Source organism: Pantherophis guttatus, chromosome 3 (genome assembly GCF_059756535.1).
Source record: "Pantherophis guttatus breed Tessera chromosome 3, ASM5975653v1, whole genome shotgun sequence".
NCBI lineage: Eukaryota > Metazoa > Chordata > Lepidosauria > Squamata > Colubridae > Pantherophis > Pantherophis guttatus.
Genome location: NC_142065.1, coordinates 129,204,085 through 129,222,734, shown reverse-complemented (window position 1 = coordinate 129,222,734; position 18,650 = coordinate 129,204,085). Strand labels below are relative to the sequence as shown.

At 34.4% G+C, this 18,650-nt stretch overlaps 1 protein-coding gene across 21 annotated transcripts in view; it reads left to right on the top strand.

Annotated features, from left to right (window-relative positions):
• The window catches only part of CTNND2 (catenin delta 2), a 479,927-nt gene that overhangs the window by 307,871 nt on the left and 153,406 nt on the right, over positions 1–18,650 (top strand). For 11 of the 21 annotated variants that reach the window (XR_015733587.1, XR_015733586.1, XM_087891295.1 and 8 more), the window contains one exon: positions 4,197–4,265. The exons of the other annotated variants lie outside the window; for them this stretch is intronic. Coding sequence is in view for 9 of the 11 variants with exons in the window: in XM_087891295.1 (XP_087747421.1) it covers positions 4,197–4,265 (69 nt within the window). In the remaining 2 variants the exon portion in view is untranslated. The remainder of the gene's footprint in view (positions 1–4,196; positions 4,266–18,650) is intronic. 21 annotated transcript variants of the gene reach the window in all.

Sequence of the window (18,650 nt, the reverse complement as noted above, 5' to 3'; positions counted from 1 at the left end):
CTCTCACATTGAATTTTATAATTTTTTTTTTAATTTTGATTTATATGCCGCCCTTCTCCAGAGACTCAGGGCGGCTTACAATGCGTTAAGCAATAGCCTTCATACTTTTGTATATTTATACAAAGTCAGCTTATTGCCCCCACAAACTGGGTCCTCAATTTACCTACCTTAGAAAGGATGGAAGGCTGAGTCAACCTTGAGCCTGGTGAGATTCGAACTTACAGTAATTGCAGACAGCTGGTGTTAATCACAATGCTATCAGTCTGCTGAGCCACCAGGCAGTAATCCTTAAAGGGTCTCTAGGAACCACACAAAAAATGGGGGGACCGACTTTGCTCCTAGGACTACAGGCTGTGTGGTTGGATTGATATATGTCAATATCTATGAAATAGCAACAGTTAGTTAATGGAGAGGTGTTTACTTAAGACATAAAGCTTACAGTGACTAATTTGATCAGTTTGACAAGATTCTTAATGTAAAAATAATGCATGGGATTAACGCTGTTCTTATTTCTGTTTGTTTTTAGGGGGGGTGTATATGTGTGGGAATATATCTGAGAGGTGATCCTTCAGAAAAAGAATATTATCATCTTAAGGCAGTCTTTTCATATGGAGGTATTTTCCATTGGGGAGAAATTAAGTTTTCCATGAATTTGCCTGAACAGATATGCTGCTTAGAAAGAATTAGCCTATTGTATTTGTCATTTCTGAGTCTGCATTACAACTCCCAAGATCAAAGAATTACGGGAATCAGTTACAATAGAAAGGTTAGGTCCCTAACCCTGTCAGTTAACTCTTAATTACCACTTTTATAGTTTTATATATTGGCTAATTAGTTAATGCCAAGAATAGCTGAGTATTTTCAGTTTTTTCACACAGAGAATAAGGGGACTGTAGGAGAAAACATGTAGTCCCAACAGCTTATAGGTATCAAATTTAGGGTTAGACATCATTAATTATATGAATCCAAGGAAAACAGATGGACCTCAGCCTCTACATGAGTTTCCTTATATACAGGTATTATTGCTGCCATCTCACATTAGAGCGGCATGGTAGCCTAAAGGTGAAGACACTTGCCTCACAATTGAGAGGTTGAGAGTTCAATCCCAGACAGTGGCAGATGTTTCTCTATCAGGGCGCAAAGAGAACATATCTGCTGTGAACTCCGCGTAGACATCAGGAAGGGTATCCAGCTAGTAAATGTTCAGCTCCTTTCAATCACCCCAACTCCATCCTGATAAAAAGGGATTAGAGTGTCATAAAAAGAAAAAAATGCTTTCATCTCACATTAAAGAAATTGTTGCTAGATTGGAGAATTGTCTCAAAATGAAAGTCTTCCCTGTTATACTAATTTTATCATGAAATGAAGGTTCACACTTCAGCTCAGAGACACTATTCATATTATAGACTTTATATCTTACCTAATTGAAACAAATATATGTGTCCCTTAAATGTCAGTGCAATGTTGATTGTGTTATCGACATAATGTGAGATAACCTACAATAAATTGATCCCTCCAGTTGAAGTGGATTTTAGTTGGTGATGCTGGATTGCAGTTAAAAAGTTTGCAGGAGGCACCAAGCTGGGGAAAGCTGCTTCTAAAACAAACAAATTCCAGATATTTGAAATATTTTTGAAAGAAACTACAGAACAAATGATCAGTTAGACTTCACTTTCACCATCTTTCAGTGATTGGGTCAATATAAAGTATCTCACAAATATATATTTTCTGTTACTATTATAATCAAAACTTGACTTTTTTTTTCTTTTATTACAAACCTCTGCTTTTTCTTGGTTGAAAATATGAAATTACCTGCAGCGGCCAACTGCTTAAGAAGATACTGGGCTACGTTTCACAATAAAATGGATTTCCCTTCCCCCAGAGGTCCCCATTTGCAACTTTTCCACAGCTCTTCCCCTAAGCATTTACCATCAGAAAAGTATTTGTGTTCTAATTATGTCATGATGGTACATTCTTAGATTTGCAGATGAAGTAGAGAGCTTCAGAAACAGACTAATCATATTCAGTGCCTCATAGCCAGAGGATCATCCTTATGATTATCCTCAAAGTTGGAGAATATATTTCCCCCCAAAATGTGTCTCTCTCCTCAGCTTTGAGACTGAAATGGTAGCTAGGGATTCCTTAATGGTCTGTACAATTCCTCGAAAGATGTGGGTTTGACTACAGTATAGAACTACTACAGGTAGTCCTCAGCTTACAAAGACAATTGAGACCAGAATTCCCCTAGTTATTTAGTGCATTTGTAAGTTGAGTCATTGTGTGACGAGACACATTTTTACCATGATTGTAAAGCAAATCACCACAATTGTTAAGTGAATCATGTAGTTGTTAAGCAAATCACATGATCATTAGTGAATCCAGCTCACCAGATTGATAGTTTTGTGGGAAACAGTTGGGAAACTCGCAAATCAGAAAATCATGAGACTGCAGGATACTGCAACTGGTCATAAATACCCAAATAATGATCATGTGACTAGTGGGTTGGACAGATCATAAATCCTTTTTTTCTGAAGCCATTGTAACTGTTAAACAGTCATAAGTTTACTCTACATGGGGCTCCCCTTGAAGAGCACCTGGAGGCTCCAGCTGGTCCAGAATGCGGCCGCGCGGGTAGTTATGGGAGCAGCATGGCGCTCCCATGTGGCTCCCCTCCTGCGCGAGCTGCACTGGCTCCCTGTGGTCTTCCGGGTGCGCTTCAACGTCTTAGTTACCACCTTTAGAGCACTCCATGGCTTAGGACCGGGGTACTTACGAGACCGCCTTCTGCCACCAATAGCCTCTCACCGCCCAGTACGCTCCCATAGAGAGGGGCTTCTCAGGGTGCCGTCAGCCAAACAATGTCGACTGGCGGCCCCCAGGGGGAGAGCCTTTTCTGTGGGGGCACCCACCATCTGGAACGAGCTCCCCCCAGAGATACAGAAGATTCCAGATCTGCGCACTTTCCGCCGTGCCCTCAAAACATTCCTGTTTCAGCAGGCCGGCCTGGCCTAACTTTCCCTTTATATTGCTTTTTGATTTTATTTTAAACTGGGATATCTTGAATTATCTAGGACCAGAATGTTTAGTATATTTTAATTGGTTTTTTATTATTAACGTTTGTATTACATGTATTTTTATCATTCGCTGTTCACCGCCCTGAGTCCCTTAGGAATAGGGCGGTATATAAATTTAATAAATAAATAAATAAATAAGTCAAGATCTACTCATATAATAGTATCATCAATATGGGATTTGAAACATTGCAATTATCTATTTTTTTTTTAATGAGAAGATAAATTCAATAACTTAGCCCAATTTTTTTCAGCAACTTTAAGGTAGGTAGACTTCAACTCCCAGAGTTGAAATCCACACATCTTAATGTTGCTGAGATTGAGAAAAATTGATGTACCGGTAGTATAATTTGGAGCTTTCCCCAATATTCTTTACTGCTGTCCTTTTCACTACATACGTTTTTCTTTATATTGTTCATTTGTTTTCTCTGTGTCAGAGCCTAGGCTTGACCTCCTCTACAAGTCTTAGGTAGGTACAGATTGAGAAAATCTAACAGCTAGCAAAGTGATTGGCCCCATTATTTCTATGGTTCTGGTAGTCACAGAAAAATAGCAAATAGCCAATTTTAGCTTTGCTTAGAATCTGGGTGTGAATGTTAGAAATCTATTAGATTTGTGCCTGAAGGTGAGGTCAGTACTGAGTTTGCAAACAAGTATTTAATTTATCTTTATTATAAGAGAAAAGAGGCAAATATGTTTGTGAATTTTTTTTCTAGCTTTCTTTTCCATTGTCATAGAATTCTAAAGATAATGTATCATCTTGGAGAGAAAAAGGAATTGTTCTAGTAATTATTAGATGAAGCAAACCTGTGCTGATAACTTAAAGGAACTACAAATTCCAATATATTTATTTTGGAAAAAGTGTACTTGCTAATGAAAAATTTCTGGAGCCCTTGCTTTCTTGTTTCTGGTTTTAAGAGTGTAGTGTATATAATGTTCAACAACATATTATGTTTCAAACAAGGCTGAACAACACTGTTTGTTTAGTCATAATCTTTACTCATTGCATGTAATTTTAATGCAACACATATGCTTGAATTGTATGTCCTTACCTTTCTTATTGACTGATTGAAACATGTGTATTTACTTTTTTCTGCTAACTTCCACAATTCTGTTCCTCTCCAGATCTTTCATGAACACTTTTTCCTGGATGAAGGTTGCCTCCAATAAGATTTCAAATACGCATTCAAATGTGTATGTACTTGAATGATTGATTCATTTCTAGCAAATTTTAAACGGGCAGATTGCCACAGTATCCCAGCCATATAATGCATTGAATCAATGCTGATATGTGCATGTTATCATATTTTCTTAACACATATCCCATTCCTACACTAATATTTTCCAAATAGTTATAGAATGCATATTATGCTATTGAGGCTTTTCAAATTTCTAGTTAAAGCTCTTGTGTTCTTGTTTCTTTTTCCCAACAATCCTGATTTGCTCCTGAAGAAAAGTTTTTCGGGATTTTCATTATCTGCCCCTCCCTCCATCCTCTAATATCTCTCTCTATATTTATGAAACCAGAGGGGGGGAAATGAATAAATTTACTATACCAACTCAGTGAGGTTTGCTTATGCTTTGCAAACTACTCATTTAAATAGTACTGGGTTCATATTTCTGCTTATTAGTAGCAGATTTTTTTATTTTGTGTTGGACTGCTAAATTTTTAATGAGACATATGGTGTACATTGTAAACCATAGAGCAACCTCCTTAATATTATACTGCCGTAGATATTTAAAACTGTGAGTATAAAATCATATATGGCACTATATGGAGCACTGATTTTTTAAAACAAAAAATTGTGTATGCTTGCTAATTATTACATTTCTGTTTATTGGCTAAGTATGTTGTGTGCCTGGTATCAGAGTCATTTGTCACCTTATATTTCAGTATCTAGCATAAAGTTGAATAAGAGCAGAGATATGTAGTTGAAGAAAAAAAATCTAGCTACATAAAGTTAATGTATATATCTTTAATGCATGCATTTTCTAGATTTCAGTGTTAGATTATTTTTATTTCTAAATCCACTCCAACTACAGTGGAAGACTTTCAAGCAGAGGAAACCTATGACCATCTTCTCCAATCTGTTATTATCCAGATGTGCTAATAGTGAAACTTCCAGAAATCTCCAGGGTGCACTACATCAATCCAGTCATAAGAATAGAGTTGTCCAAATAACCTAAGATTACATAAAACAAATATCTCAGCATAAAATAATAAGGGAAATTGTTTTGAAGTGAAAGTGTTAGGATAGACTTAGTTAGAAATAGACTTAGTTGGTGATTAGTTTTGTATGATTTCCTAAAAATAAAAACCTCTATCCAAATGGGATCACATAGATATGCATACTTTAACAAACTGCCCAGGGTAGAGTAGTGGATGTCAATGGCCGTTTTTTTCCAGGGAAAATAGCTCTACAAGACATGTTCTTCTGCAGTTCTTCCTCAATAATTGCAAGAAAAAAGGTCAAAAATCCTCCCTCTCACCATCTTTCTTCTTATTTACAGTTGTTTTAAAAAGTGTGATCTTAATTTTTCATTCAATTTATACTACCAAGAAACTTAGAAAGCAATATATTTATGGACTTTAGCAAAAAAAAAAAATTAGCTATTTTGTAAAAGGATTGATTGAAGACCAACCTGCCAAATTCTTGATGGCCACCAAATCAAAGTTCAATATTATAAATGCTAGCACTGCTTTTTATTATGTAAGTGCTAAGAGAATCAAGGAGGTAAGATATATTTAGATAGAATGCCATGTAGACACGTATTCAGTAGGTTGTGTTTACAATTCCTGGTTTGGCAACACTGATAACTGACTTCACCAAAAGTGATCATGCTGAAGATGAGTGCCAAACCTGAATGTAAATGTGATTGGTCTCAGTTGTTCAGTTCACATGAAAATAGGGAGGTAGCACAAAATACAATAATAAACATTTTTATAAGCCACAAACTGAGTATATCTTCATAAGAAATTTTATGGGTGAATTGGTGTATTCCATACACACCAGGTTTGCAACAAAAATGCTAGGCCCCTTGTTCAGGATCATTTTGAAGTGAGAGAAATAATCTTTTACTCCAGAGAGTCCTTGTTTAGTGATCACAGTTGGGACTGGGAATTCAGTCGTTAATCAAAATAGTCACTAAATGAAACTGCAAGTATGCTTATGATCTTTCTTCAGCTTTCCTTTGCTTTATAGATCATAAAGGTCATAAATGTGAGGATTAGTCACAAAGTTATTTTTCATCACTGTGACTGCAAATGCTCAATTGTATGAAACAGTGACTAAATGAGGCTAGCTGTAATTTTGATGCAGAAGTCTGAAGGCCAGTTGGATCTATTTTGCTAAGATACTTAATACCTTTTAGAGACTAAAACATTTTCTTTTCACACTAATTTTTGAGTTAAGATGATGTTCTTTGTGTTTTAAGGAAAGCTGTGGTTTTTTTGCCATTCTAAATTATCCCATACTTTTAATCTGTCATTTCGTGTATATTAAGATATGCTGAATTGTTATTATTGAGAAATTTTTGCTTGTTCTGTATTTTCATGTTAAAAACACAAATCTGAAGATTCCTTAGTCAGGTCAGAGTAATAAACAAATACACTACTTCAGAGAGACAAGTAATAAAAGCAGTAGATGCATTAATATTTTTCCTTTCTGTCACATTAAAAATATTCCAGTTGGGTAACAACTTTGATAGGCATCTAGTCAAATTATTTTGGGATTCAGATGCAATCCTGGAGCCTCGGATTATCCCTCCCCGGTGGTGGCAAAATTACATGCACTTTCCCCTCTCTATCCTATTTAATTAAGAGTTGGTGATAGTGACATGTAATTTCAAATATACTAAGACTTTATGCTGTTTCTCATAGATAAATTAATTAGCAAACCTTTTACCTAGAAAATTCAGTGTCAAAGAGAAGAATTGCATTTCATCTCCCAGATATGAGAGAACTCTTCAAGGAGAGCATTCCATCATACATGTGCCTATATCTGGAGAATTAAAGAAATGCAGCTGAGAGAGAAGAATATGACTTTGGAACAAATAACTCCTTATACAGAGAGAAATGTTGCAGAACAGGAAATAAATGTGAACTATTATTGATACCCTATTCTGACAATCCTAAACCTGGATCATAATTTAAGTTGCAAAAAAAGTATAATTCTTATATTACATTAATTCATTCTTCTTCTTCTTGTGCCATATCCATTATCGGACGTTGGTGAATTACATTAATTCATAGTAATCAAAATCAGTTTTGTTTAGTAAACAATGATTTTGATCATTGCCACAAATGTAAGCCACTTGTGTATGTGTAAAATACATGTTACAGAGTTATAGAATTGTGGTAGTAGTTACTTCTTCCCTCTTTGGCTTTTACATTCTAGAAAACTAGGGAGGATCTCTTCTGAGACATATCCCTTTTCCTTCTGTGGGCTGAGAAACCTTTTGCATGATGGTTGTATAGGCTATGGCTCTTCCTCCTGTCTCCCAAGGTCATTCCCACATGCCATTACAACTACGGATCTTTAACAACAAGCTGTGGTGTCTGTCGTATAATTGAATGCTTCAGGATTAAGGTTGCAATTGTAGTTGAAACTATGACTGCTAGATGGGATTAGAGTAAGAGCTTTTCCTATCTGAAAAGCTCTATCTGCTGATCTAAACGTATAGGAACAAGAAGGGGTCAGAAGGGGGGCAAAGGAGGAGCAAAGCATGGCATCTCCAAATTCCATCCAAAATGGAGACGTGAACTTACTGTCAACAGAAAGCTAAACTAGGCAGAGAGCAGTCACTATAGGAATCAAACATACTGATTTCAATGGGATTTCCAAAATGAAAAGTAAAACATCCCCCCCATCCTCCCCTATTCTGTTCAGAGAGAGACTATGGTTGTTTACTAATTCCACCACCCTGTGTAGTGTCATTTCAGGTGCAACTTGGCCATTTCAGCTGGCTAGGAGGCTTATCTGCAACTGCACAATACTACTTCACTTTTATATTCCTGTATATCATATGGTTCTCTACATTTTGTAGAAATTTCAGGACTACTTTTCATTTTAATAAGAATAAAACTCCTGTATGGAGAGCGCTATCTTTATAATTGGGTAACTTCAGTAGAAATATACACAAAAAATTCTTTACAGAAGACAGAATAACAGAGTTTGGAAGGGACCTTGGAGGTCTTCTAGTCTCTTTCTGTTATAGCTATCTTTCATTCATAAAATAGAAGGTATATGAATAATCTTCCTATCAACACATTTCTACCTATTCTAGAAGATAATTAATCCTCAGGAAAACTAACTCAGCTTCTTAGTATCATATCCACAAAAATTACTCAATATGAGGCAAGTTATAACTTTGAACTTTTCTTTAAACAGATATAAATTCAGCGAAGTCAACCAGGACTGCTTTATGGATTGCCTTAGTTCAGCAACAAAAAACAGCCAAGTTAAATCTGCTTTAAAGTAGACATCTTAATAATCTGCTTATGACATTCAAATAGTAATTTTTATGTAGGTGGTATTTTATGGACAATTGTTTCTGTGCAAAATAATGTTTTTGATTAGGTGCTGGCCTTTGCCAGAAGACCTAATATTAGAATATATAATACAGGTAGTTCTCAGTTAACTCATTCAGAAACTGTTTGCAGTTTACAATGGTCCTGAATAAGTGGTTGATATAACCAGCTATAGCAGCACCTCTGTGGTTATGTGACTGCAATGTGAGCATTTAGGATTGTTGCAGTGTCCCTTGGTTACATGATTGTGATTTGTGACTGTCTGTCAGCTTCCCACAAGTATACTCAGTAGGGAAGCCAGCAAGGAAGATCACAAATTGCTTGGGTGAGTCCCTGTTTCCCCCCTCTCCCCATCCGTGCACCCTCCCTGAGCCTCCCTGTGATTGTGGTCACACCTCCCTGGCTACCCTCTCCTACTTAGCAACAGCCAACCCAAGCCCTCTTTATATTTAGTAGAATGCATAATCTTAATGAAGAATGTATTGTTCCTCAGCTTCTGAAAATGTAAAGCTGCAGTACATAGTTTGATTTAAGGAGTCATATGATGAATCCTAAATAACTCTTAGGCAATTAGGAAGATTTATTTTTAAACCAATTCAGAAAAACTTCCCTTCATATTACCAGGAGCAGCAGAGTAAGATTCTTCTTGTGGGTTCCTTCAATTAATTAAATCTTCAATTAATGTATCTGGACCTCAATTGTAGAAGTTTATGCAAAATTATTGTGGGTATAGTATAGCCTCTGCTCCCTATGTCTTGTGTGTGATAGGCAAGTAGGATCCATTTGTTGGCATCATTGCTTTAGGAGGTGATTTTATCTACATGTATTCAGTACAAAAAGTAAATAATAGGCAATTCCCTTTTCTTTGACTTGGTAAATTATCTGCGCAATTCCTCCTAATGTTAATCAGATGTCAAGTAGCTTTTGATTTTCTAAAGTTTTATTCTCTGACACAAAATTTAAATCCCAAAACATCCCAAAAAGTCACTGGATTTTCTACAGATTTTCCATGAATTAAATCTTCTAAATATGATTACTAATCAGATTTTGTGTAACACATAACAGTAGTTCATACTATAATAGTTTTCTTAGAAAGTATCAGCTGAATGTAAATTCAATTAGATTCTTTGCCTTCAGCTTCATTATTGTTTTATGGGACTATGGAGAGTCATGTAATTTATATCTGTTTAATTCACATACTGTAATATACCAGTGGTTTGATCTCATTAAAGAAAACATACTTTGAATTGTATTCCTATAGTGAATATTACTTGAGAAAGACTTGTTTTATAAACTGCATGTTGTAAAGACTGAACAGCATTGTTCTAGTCTTCTAAAATCAATTGAAAATGTCATGTTTAGGGCTTAGTTACAATCAGCAACTAAGAATGAAGAAAAGAAAGTGTTCGTTATATGTTATTAAAGGAGGATAAATTGCATTAGAGTATCTGATCTTCTCACATAAGAAGACCCAAAAAGGAAATAACATCAATTTTTCATTTCAGACAGATGCAAGAATGCTATGAATTGCCTTTAAAAAGAATTATATAGACTGTGCATGAAGAATTAAAAGTTTCACCCCCTCTTTCAGTAGAAAATATTCAGAGCATCTTAAAATATCAGTTACTTGATGCAACAGTACATCTTAAGAATATTTTTATCTTTCTTTGCCCATGATACAGATCAGTACTTTATAATTTATGGAAATATAATTGAAATAATTTTCAATCTTAAAGGCATGGAATATATTATTTGTATTTTTGGAAATTTGTTAATAAATATACTGATAAATCTCCCAATTGTATACCAGTAACAGCTCTGCTAAAAAGCTACAGAAGCCCCAATGCAGCCATCTCCAGTTTTATATTTTCCAGATCTGTGTCTATGGAGATTCTCAGTCATCCAGGTCATGGTTGTCCCAAAGCTTTCAAGAAGCAACTGGACTTCCTTTGTTTTTTCTTGAAGATGTTTCGCTTCTCATCCAAGAAGCTTCATCAGTTCTGACTGAATGGTGTGAAACAAATGGAAGGGTTTTGAAAGACAAAGGACACTCTTTTGAAGACTGCAAAGTCCACATTCTGGACAGAGAGGACCACTGGTTTGAAAGAGGGGTCATTGAAATTGATCAGCCCTCTCTCAATAGAGGGGGAGAGATACAAAACCACTATCTCCTGTTTATAGCACAATCCTTTCAATAGATCCAAAAAAGAAAGTTCCAAAAAAGTTCCACACCCTTTTTCACTATTCAGGTGACCAGGTGGGCACAGATAAAGCTCCAAGGGGCCTCAACAACTCTTAAGAAAGAGTGCTAACAACCAGATGACTGCAAGGAATATAAATCCTTCTGTTCCCCGCCATTCAGTCAGAATTGAAGAAGCTTCTTGGATGAGAAGCAAAATGTCTTCAAGGAAAAACAAGGTCCAGTTGCCTCTTCCCGATCTGTGGTATAGTAGTTGGAGTAGGACTAGGAATAATGTATCATTACTTTTTTATATGAAGATTAAAGGTAAATATATCTGCCAAAAGGGTTCTCAGTAATTTAAAAATATTAGAAACATAATGTGCTGATAGATTTTTATTGTCATTTAGGCTGCCAAAATGCCATCCTTGCAGATGATTTTTTTAGACATTCCAGGGAGAAGAAAAGTACACAGGGAGAGAACCCAAATAAGAATTGAGCATTCTTAATGGCCATAATATGTTAAGTTTAAAAAAGACAAAAGTATAAAATAAAAGCAGATCAAATGATTGAACATAGATTGCATAGTGCCTTGCTCTCTCCTATCTTACTGTTGCAATTGCATCTTTTGTCTTGTCTTTTCATTGTTATTCTCATTTGCCCTTCTGACATCATAATTGTTCTATTAATAATGCAGAGTTGGGGGTTTTTTTGGTTTCCAGCTGTACAATCTTAAAACCAAAACAAGCCAGGAATCCCAGTCTTCATTTTCTGATAAGCAGCCATGGAGGGAGCTTTAGTGGTCTGTTTCACCAGTCTCAATGGCTAATAGAAGTAATTAAGCTTCTTCACATTAAGTCAAAATTGTTTAGAATTCTGATTCCACATGACATGAGGACAAATGTAATATAGCATTAAAAGCAGATGTTGAAATAGCTACTGTAAACTTTTGAGCAGAATAACTATTTGGAAAGTTGAAATGCCTGATTAAGTTAATATTGTTCCAGGTCCGGCTTTCTGCTTGCATGTTTTAACTATGCCATTAGTGTCATTCTTAATCGGACATTATTAAACTTTAAATCGTACCTGAGGCAAAAAGAGTCATATTCTCTTTTTTACTAACATAATTCTGCTAGAAGTTAAAACCGGCAACACCTGCATCAAATTAGTTCAGGCAACCCAGCATTCACATGATCAAATAATTAGTACAATTCTATGTCAAAGCTTGATAATTTATCTGAACCATATATAGGAGGGTGTCTGTTTTGAATAGGTGACTTCTCCAAGAGTTCCCTTTTTACACTCTTCCTGATTTAATATATATTTAAATTACTCATATTTCATGTTTGTGAGATATTGATGAGAATATAATATTTCTCAAAACAACCGTTCTCTCCCAAATAATTAGAGCCTTTAACATATCTTTTCTGAAATAGATGTACATAGGTGCACCACCACCAGTAATTGGACTAGCTCAGGTGAAATGCTCCCGGTTCGGACCAGATTGCCCGATACGGTAGCGATGGCGGCGGGTGATTCGGAGAATCAGTAGCAAAAATCCCTCCCCCCCCATGCCCAGCTGAGCCGCGGGATCATCAGAGGCTTTTTAAATTATTTTTAAAAGCATTTTTTCTACAACCTCTTCGGCCGAAAATTGTTTAAAAGCATTTTAAAATATGCTTTTAAAAGCCTCTGATGATCTCAGCTGAGTTGCCTGATTGTACGAGGCTTTTAAAAGCGTTTTTTTTTACAACCTCAAAGAGGTTGTAGAAAAAATGTTTTTAAAAGAAAAAAAAGCCTCTTATGATCAGGCAACTCAGCTGGGATCGTCAGAGGCTTTTAAAAGCATTTTCAGCCGAAGAGGTTGTAGAAAAAAATACTTTTAAAAGTTAAAAAAAAAAGTTAGCCATGCCCACTCAGCAGATTACCCCTCCAAGCCACGCCCACAGAACCGGTAGTAACAAATTTTACATTTCACCACTAGACTATCTATGTGGTTCTGTCTTTAGCTACTTTTCTACCACTGTCTGGATCTAATTTACTGTGTGTTTTTATTAATACTCCTCATTTTGTTATCCTTCCTGGCTCTAAATTTGTCTGATTCCAAGGTCAGAGATAGGTTAAGGAAGATAGGATGCTTTCTCCAAAACTTAATGTCTAGCTAAGTAACAGTTTTTAAAGAATTATTTTCATTTCATTGATCTATGACATAATATTTTCTGTGGAGATTTTCTATGTCTAATTCATCAGTAGTTCTCATCCAAATTAAATTGTGCAGGTTATTTTGTCCTTTGTTTTTTGTCAAAAAATGACTGCTCCTTAGTTTCATCTGTTTCCAAAGGTATATTTTTAGCATCCATACTCTGGACTAGCTGCCTAGTTTTCATTCCCACCTTTGAATATTATAATTTGTATTTGATAAATGTATAATTCTATCCCATTTGCAAGTTTGCATTACGCTCTAAGTTGTTGCATATATCTTTGCTGTACTGGATGTAAACCCAATATTCAGCTTGCTGCACTGAAAAGCTCAAAAAACTGATGGTAAATATGAACAGTTAGTCATGTTATGCTCTAAATTAGAGATAAATACAAATTTTCATACTTTGAGCACTAAAATCCATTACTGGAAATCAGACTCATGTACTTTGTAGAGATTACATCTGAGCTGCTTTGTGGAAGATATTATGTTTTCTTAACCAAAAGTTTTTTTTAAAAAAAACAAACTAATAAAGATAGAATGGATCAATAGTGCAGTCTGTTATCATTACATATACACACTGTATATATTTTATGTTTAGCCCAGCAAATCCTTGTAATTAATTGTCACTGATTACAAATCAATGTGACAACAGTGCAAGTAGTAAATAAATAACAAAATGCATTAGAATGTTTTTTAAGAAGCTCAAATATGAAATGCATGGTTCATCTAACCAGAAGGACTGCAAAATTAATAACAAATATTTATATTGGGTTGGGAACTGGACACAAGCAAACATTAATTGTCATTAATAAAATTCTGTCTTATGTATTTAGTATTACCTAGAAATTGGGTATGTTTAGGATTGATTATATTTAGGGTTGACTTTCATACTTATAGCAAATTTATCCTTTAGATCAGGGGTCCCCAGTCCGTGGACTGGCATCAGGCCACGGCATTTCTGAAACAGGGCCGCACAAAGAAGTGAAGCCCCATCCGTGGGATGCCGGCAGCATGCGAAACCACGCCTCCTTTGGTCCTCAGAAAAACCTCTCTCCAAGCAACCGATCCCTGGTGCCCAAAAGGGGTTGCTGTTTTAGATTACCTGAGTAATGCGATAAGTTAGAAGAATCATATATTATTTTTGCATTTTAAATCTTTCAATGGGAGCTTTTACAAAATACCCTAAAAAACTGCACCACACAGGTTTTTTCCCTACAATCACTGGTACAAACTGTCAGCCACTGCTTTGTTTTGATATTGGTAGTAGTTTAGATTTGATAACAGCTAATTTTAGATTACTTATACTCTTACCCTGAAATCTGTAACAGTTGCTAAATTGCATTTTCCCAGATTCTAGTTTCTAGAAAATGAGTATCATTGTTACTAATACAGTTTTTGTCTGGTGACAAAGGGTACTAAATTAGTGAAGAATGCTATTATACTTGATCCTGGTTATATGTAGGCTAATTCATTCTTTAGGGTTGAAATGATTTTTGTAATTAAAACCCTGAAAGAACACGACAAGAAAGGGAAAAATTAGAACAAATACTATTGGTAATCTTAAAATTCACCAGAAAATAGACTGCCTCTCTTGCTCAGTTAAGAACTTTCAGTGTTCCTCCTATTTTCCTCTTTTACCTTCACATTGTTCTTGTACATATAAATATTTAAAAATATATAAGGAACATGGTGCAAGAAATAATAGCTATACAATATAAACTATCATAGGTCATTTTTGCTGAGCAGGCGGTAATAAATGTGTTAAAATATAATATCCCTCATTGGGTCATCTATTTCGATAAGCACAATAGTAAAATTAATGAACTAAAGCTCTACAGCTGACATAAGCTGTCAGTAATAGATTTTGTGTAACTATATATAATGGGATCAGATTATTCTGAGCAAATATAGTCCATAATAGGAATTCAGAGTAGTGACTTGCTTTCAGTAATTCATCAGTCACATGATGAAAAGAGATGACTTCTGAATGATAACCAGCATGCTTTTTAAAACCATCTGTTTATGAGTGGTCACACACACTCTAGGGATGCTAAAATTTCATCATACCAGTACATTATATCTATTACTAAGAGTTTATCATCTGAAAATAGGTCTGAATCCTTTATCTGTTGGAGAAATATAAATGCTAATATGTATCTTCACATCATTTTCTGCTGTTTGTATCTCCTTTACAATTTTTACATTGTCTGCAGAATTTTGAAAAGAAATTAGGTTAGAGGATGTTGGTAACTCTAGGAATATATTCTCAGTAAGCGGGTTCAAATTTCAAGCTTCAGACAAATCAGCTTCACTTAAAATGTTCCAATGAAACATTTAAAATTGCTTATTTGAGTTACATTTCAGCAGATAATACTGAATCCGTTTGAATGTCATGCCATGTAGGAACAACAGAAATTCCTCCTGATCCTTAATATGCCAAAAAACTATAGTTATCCATAGTCTATCTAAATAATATTGTACTTTTTAAAAAAGAAAACCTTTGTTTTAAATAATTATGGATTGATTTCAAACTGATCCTATGTAATCTTAGTTGAAAAGAAGAATTTGGCAGCCTTCTTGATGATACAATTTAAATGTGTTGACAAGATTAAAAAAATTTTAAATGTCTTTCTTTCTTTCTTTTTTTCTTTCAATGTGAATTTCATCCAAGATATGCAGAAGGTATTTATTTTTCATATTTGAATGCAGGATGTATGTGTGCAGAAAAAGCCAAGTTTGATAGATTCGTCTCTCCTCTCCCCTCCCCCTTCATGATTTTTGCCTGAAATAGCCTTGGCATTTAAAATCAGACCTAATATCTACTTCTTTATTAAGGATGTGCTGTGGAAATTATGCTAATTAAGCTGGAGTGTAATTATAGACTAGAAAGATTATTTCACAGTCAGAATTGAATTGTTGTAGATAAATGTGCATTAACTTAATCGTGTGCAGATAATTAGTTTTTCTATTTACTGAGGGAGGGTAAAAAGAGATGTAATCAGTTACACAAAGCTTGCTCACTCAACTGAACGCATATCTATTGGGATTCCAATAATGAGCATTTTCCTGACATCTGTCTCCATTTTTTTTTCTTGTAATTAAAATGGTCAGTAGTGACTAATTAACCCATTTAACTTTATTTCCATTTATGACATTTCTTGTACAACAGAGCTAAATCTGTTCTATATACAGAACATATTTGCAATCATATTTCTACTTTCAGATAAATAAAAGTATTGTTTCAGGTAAAGGATTGAAATGTACAGCATTGTCAGTAGGTATATATTTCTCTTATCTTCTACTGAGGAAAAAAGGGAGTTACAAATATTGATAGAGTATAACTGATCTTTTATTTATTTTGCACTTCATACCTCATTCATGCCATTATATCAGAATTTTGAATTTTATTCTTTTTCAAGGGAAGGGAAGGAAAGAAGGCATCTCGCATGTTGTCAGTACACCACATGTATCTCTGGGTGGATAGGATGCAGACAAGAAGATTGTAGTTTATCAAATATTCTAGATGAGAAATCCTAGCTTGCATAGAATACAGTGAGCACACTTTGGGTAAAACTGGCCTTTGGAGGTGGTTGTGGAAACAAATCAAAATGAGCGAAAGATTATACAGTATGTAGATTATACAGAAAGATTATACATATGTAGTGTCTTCATTATTAAAAGGAAAATATGTAGGTGGTGTGGGTGTAAATAAAGTTAGATATCTAGTCTCCATATTCTCTATATTACTGACAAAATATGAATGCCTTGACTGATGAACCCACATTGAATTTGTATCTGTGGTGAAACTGGTGTCAACTATAGCATATGGAGGAGTGTGACTTGAAATGGAAGACATAAATTGTAATGAATATGAAATAAAACAAATGAAATAAACTAGTGAATGCGAATGGTTTAATAAAGCTGAATGAATGTGGTTTTACTCTTATAAAATGGAGTCAGTGAGTATATGCAGGGAAGTGAAGTTGTAGGTTTGTAGTTGTAGTGAAGTTGCATTATCAATGCAATAATGTATGTTCATCAATAAGGATGGTGTCTTCCAGGTTGCTGGGGGTATGTATGAAAGTAGGACTCTACAGATTGGTGATTTTCAATGAGCCAGACATGATTTTTGGGGGGGAGGGGGAGATTTGCAACTGTTGGAACAAATTAACCCAGAGAACAAAATAAAGAAACAAACAATATAAAATTCACACACACACACTTATAAAATATATAATACTATATTTTATTATATAATGTATTATATATACATATGTGTATAAAATAAAATACAGTATTAGATATATATGTTATATGTACACATGTGTACACTTATCATACACACAATTTTCAGCTAGCCCAAGGGTGATGAGAAATTCTGCATATAGCCCATTTTTGGGATACTATCAAGTTTGGTCTTGGGAAAAATGGGTAGGGAAGAAAAGGAAAGATGTGAAGCAAACTGGAGTGAAAATAGAACCGTTACAGGAAGAGAAAATAAAATTCTTACATAAACAAGTATTAGATTATTTTTCTAAAGAAATAGTTACCTACAGAAATGATGGTTTGTCTGTATGGACATCATGTGTTTGATAACTTTATGAAATAAATAACAAACTTCAGCATTCTGTGTTTATTCAGATTCCCTGTATATGTCAGTAAAATCTAAATGTTCAGTTCAAGGATACAAAAATTTAGAAAATCCAAACTGGAAGAAATACTCAACTGACAGCATATAACCAATGTAACAAAGATTTTGCCATAAATCTGCTTATATACTCTTTAATATATATATATAGTATATATATATACTATATTAATATATATATATATATACTATATTAATATATATATATATATATATATATATATATATATATACACATATATATATATATACACACATACACATACACACACACATATATATATATATATATATATATATATATATATATATATATATATATATATATATATATATATATATATATATATATATATATCACTTAACAACTCCTAGAAAATGGATTTTGGGTAGGTCCATTAAAGTCATGAGTCGAGGACTACCTGTACACCCTAAAGAAAGTTTTTTTCTTAAGCAATCTGAGATTTGTTGATATCGTTTTTAAGAGCATGAATCCATTGATGGGTTCAGTTTTTTAATGTAGGTTTAAAATATTTCAAAAATGGCCACTTAAAAATATTTTTGACTTTTTGATAGAGATGTGTTGTAGGTTTTGATTCTGTCATGGAGTTTTAAGAAGGCATTTTGGTGCCTTTGAGTGGCCAAAGCATATGCACATGAAGCAGATACTTTCTCACAGAATTTTATTACAGGCAAGAGTTTGAATTAAAGCTAATTTCAAATTCTGCTGTGTAATTCCTTATAGAAGAATAAAACAAAGCAATCACTCTTAAAAACTTATTGAATTTCTGTTTACATCTTTACTGTCGCTTATGTTTTAGCATTTGGGTGATTGAATCACAGAATTTTACTCCCAGTGAATCCACTATATAGTTAGCAGTGCAATAATGTTTAAGGGAATATAAGCACCTTGGAAACTAAATGAAAACAGTAGGGAAGAGCAATTATTCTAATCTATATTCAGGTGGTCTTTCATATTAAGATCATATACAACTTTACTGCTCTTCCAAATTTCAAGC